This window comes from Pseudochaenichthys georgianus, chromosome 20 (genome assembly GCF_902827115.2).
Source record: "Pseudochaenichthys georgianus chromosome 20, fPseGeo1.2, whole genome shotgun sequence".
Taxonomy (NCBI): Eukaryota; Metazoa; Chordata; class Actinopteri; order Perciformes; family Channichthyidae; genus Pseudochaenichthys; species Pseudochaenichthys georgianus.
This window is the reverse complement of record NC_047522.1, coordinates 6,069,070-6,072,994: the sequence shown is the minus strand read 5'-3', so window position 1 is coordinate 6,072,994 and position 3,925 is coordinate 6,069,070. Positions and strand designations below refer to the sequence as shown.

At 41.5% G+C, this 3,925-nt stretch overlaps 1 protein-coding gene across 1 annotated transcript; it reads left to right on the top strand.

Annotated features, from left to right (window-relative positions):
* Positions 1-1,825: 1,825 nt before the first annotated feature.
* On the top strand, positions 1,826-3,472 carry LOC117465909 (uncharacterized). Its single transcript, XM_034109004.1, has 5 exons — positions 1,826-1,870; positions 1,967-2,029; positions 2,104-2,162; positions 2,237-3,311; positions 3,390-3,472. Coding segments are annotated over exons 2-4 (1,125 nt in total). The 5' UTR covers positions 1,826-1,870; positions 1,967-2,027; the 3' UTR covers positions 3,301-3,311; positions 3,390-3,472.
* Positions 3,473-3,925: the final 453 nt, after the last annotated feature.

Below are 3,925 nucleotides of genomic sequence, written 5' to 3'. Positions count from 1 at the left end.
AGTCCTGTTTCTCGCTTGAGGCCAGGAAAAGGCTAGTCACTGTGACCTTTTTACCTGTGCTGGACTATGGTGATCTGGTCTATATGAATGCACCTGCCAATTACCTGAGCAAATTGGATGCTGCGTATCACAGTGCTCTGAGATTTGTCACAATATGTAAAGTGCTTACACATCACTGTACACTGTATACCAAGGCAGGTTTACCATCACTCTCTGTACGGAGGCTCAGTCATTGGTACACGTTTATCTATAAAGCTTTGTTGGGTAAACTCCCGTATTATATCTGCTCTCTGATAACACAGAGAGTTGCAAGCAGCTATTGTCTGAGATCACATGATGTAGTCTTGTTAGATGTGCCAAGAGCAAGGACTGTCTTAGGTAAGACAGCTTTTATGTGCGCAGCTCCACTTGCTTGGAACAATCTTCAGCAAGAATTGAAACTGAGCAATCTCATTCCTCTGCATGTTTTTAAAGCTAGGCTAAATGAAATGCTTGCTGATACAATGGGCACTTGTAAATGTCTATAACTATGTATCCTGTAAATATAATGTATAATGTCCTTTATTGTTTTATGTTTCATGTGGAACCTATATGCTGCAGGTCTCCCTTGAAAAAGAGATCTATGATCTCAATGGGACCAATCTGGTTAAATAAAGGTTTGAAATGAAATAAAATGAAATGGTGTCTTTACAGGTCTCACTAAAAGATCTATTAGAAAGCTGAAGCTAATTCAGACCGCCGCTGCTCGAGTCCTGACTAACACTAAGAAAGTGGATCATATCACTCCTGTTCTGAAGTCTTTACACTGGCTTCTTGTGTGTCAAAGAATTGATTTCAAAAATATTGCTGCTGGTTTATAAAGCTTTGAATGGTTTAAGCCCAAAATACATTTCTGACATGCTGCTAAATTATGAACCATCCAGATCTCTCAGGTTTTCTGGGACTGGTCAGCTTTCTGTCCCCAGAGTCAGAACTAAACATGGAGAAGCAGCGTTCAGTTATTATGCTCCAAATATCTGGAACAAACTCCCAGAAACCTGCAGGTCCGCTGCAACTCTGACTACTTTCAAATCCAGGCTGAAGACTTTTCTTCTTGCCGCTACTTTTAATTGAACTATTCATATCTTAAACTGCACTGTAACTTTTATCCATGTATTTTTTCTTTTAATGTTTATTTCATTATCTTTGCTTTTCTTAATGACTGATTTTAAATGCCATTTTCTTAATGTCTTTCATTTTTTGTAAAGCACTTTGAATTGCCTTGTGTTGAAAGGTGCTATATAAATAAACTTGCCTTGCCTTACCTTGACTGCTGAGGGAGGTCTGTAACAGCCCACCACCATGACCTGTGGACCCTTTGCCACTTCAATATTCAAGGCTAAAAATGTGAGTTGCTTGCTGATTTGGAAACCAACGTGGTTACACAGCTGCGCCACTGGTACAGCGCCCGGGGAGCAATGGGAGTGGGGGGGAAGGGGTATGTCCAGTGCCTTGCTCAAGGGCACCACGGCAGGGCGTGCATTATATAAAAATTAAAACAAAGACAATTCAACAACCAATACATTTTTTGAACACTTAGTATTTTTATACTTTAGCCGCACTTACTGTACAAACATATAATATATAAATGTAGGTTGCTCCCGACACATTTGTGTCTTTTCAATGTTTTATTCATGATTCATACAATGTATTGTCAATGAAAGGTTGCTGGACCTTTTCACATTGAACACACCTCAGTTGTCCTTGTTGGCAGGTGTTCCCACTTAAACAGTAATTAACACAGCCTTGAGGATCCTTTAAAAGAAGCTTCTTTGGATTCTGAAGACATTGTGGAAAGCTGCTTGTTGGAGACGCTTGTTGCAGTTAGCAGGTATTAACTGTGGTTTGGGTGTCTCATTTTTTTATTTGTACTTTGTGCTACCTAATTGTTAATATGACCACTTTTGTCTATGCTTTACCTCTACAGTTGCTAGAAGACATCACACAGCATACATATCCTGAATGTACCTGGATCTCTAACTAAAATCATGTACGTAGACAACTGACTTGTAGCTTATTGATTGGTAAGATTTAAACCTAATCTAAAATGAAATCTCACTGCAGGATGTTGTGGATTTCCTGCATGCTTATTGGCTACATAACCTGTCGTCCTATACAACAAGGTGAGACGATATTGCCTTAAGATTTTTACGATAAAATAGAGTAAATTGCTAACATGTTTTTCCTTTTGAAACAGAAACTGCTGCTCCACGCTTCATGCATTGGCCACCCCCTTCTAGCTATCGGTATTGGGGAAGAAGGGCCAGATCTGACCCGGGCAGCAGCTCCTATCTACCAGTTGTACCCGTACTGAGATCTAACAACGCTCCTGAACTTCCCGCTCTTCTAGAGGCCAGTTCCAGTGCTGGCCCTGGCAATTACAGGGCTCCAAATGTCTACCGCAGCCCTAACATGGCTGTGGTTAAAGATGACTATGCTAGTTTAAAGGACGAACGCTATAACAGCCCTGTGGTTCGTGAACCTGAGGTTGCTTATGCAGCATCTAGATATGACACCAGTGCTCCAGAGGACAATGTTGGTAGCTATTATAATTTTAAAGATGCTAGTTGGATGGATGGGCGCTATAACAACCCTCAGGTCAGTGAGCCTGAGGTTGCATATGCAGGGAATGGGTATAACCGCAATATTCAAGTTGTCGACTATGGTAGCTCAGCTAGGCCTGGTTTGAGCTCTGAACCTGAGCCAGTCTTCAGCGAGGTGGCTGGTCCCGCTCTTCTAGAGGCCAGTTCCAGTGCTGGCCCTGGCAATTACAGGGCTCCAAATTTCTACCGCAGCCCTAACATGGCTGTGGTTAAAGATGACGATGCTAGTTTAAGGGACGAACGCTATAACAGCCCTGTGGTTCGTGAACCTGAGGTTGCTTATCCAGCATCTAGATATGACACCAGAGCTCCAGAGGACAATGTTGGTAGCTATTATAATTTTAAAGATGCTAGTTGGATGGATGGGCGCCATAACAACCCTCAGGTCAGTGAGCCTGAGGTTGCATATGCAGGGAATGGGTATAACGGCAATGTTCAAGTTGTCGACTATGGTAGCTTAGCTAGGCCTGGTTTGAGCTCTGAACCTGCTGGTGAAGAGGAACCTGAGCCAGTCTTCAGCGAGGTGGCTGGTCTAGAGCCAGTCTCCTCCTTTAGCTCGCGTTCGAGATACCAACGCAAAAGGTCACAAGTTGCTCAAACCCGCTACATCCCAGGAGAGCCTGTTCCCTGGCACGCTCCAAACAAATATGTCTTCTAAAGACCTTGCTGGTAAGACACAATTTGCTAAATGCTTCTTTCTGTATCCATCATCCAACTGATGATTCACAAATGTTTTTGCTTTTGCAGGTCTTTAGTTCCAGATGACTGACTGCTGCTTTTCTTAATGTCAATATACCAATAAACTGTGCTTTCACAAAGGCTTTTGTAAATCTGTTTTTATTTTTGGAATGTTGGCACAGCATATGACTTTGGTGAAATTGCAAAACTTTTACAAATGCCTTCAACTTAAACTGCAGCCATCCAACTGCTCTGTAGAAACTGTGAAAAGGGGATGGCGTTGGTTTGGATTTAGTTTATTTTATTTTAAATGCTTGTGTTTACAGAAGTATTATCACATTTAGCCATGGGACACAAAACATGTTTTCAGTTCCTTTCAAATCTTTATTTAATCAGGTGAATCTCATGAGATCATCAATCTCTTTTTCAAGAGACCTGCAGCAGTAGGTTACACATGAAGACATAAAAACAAAACAGAAAAACAAAAAGGACATCATACAACACAGTTACAGATTTACATACTGATCAACATTTGAAGTGGCAACCACTTCAAGTATTGATTCTTGTGCAGTACACAAATCCAAAGCGGTCCCTGGTGTCTTTTT

Coding starts and splice junctions, on each gene's coding strand:
- LOC117465909 (XM_034109004.1), top strand. Junction 2,163..2,236: donor CTGTCGTCCTATACAACAAG/GTGAGACGATAT, acceptor CTTTTGAAACAG/AAACTGCTGCTCCACGCTTC.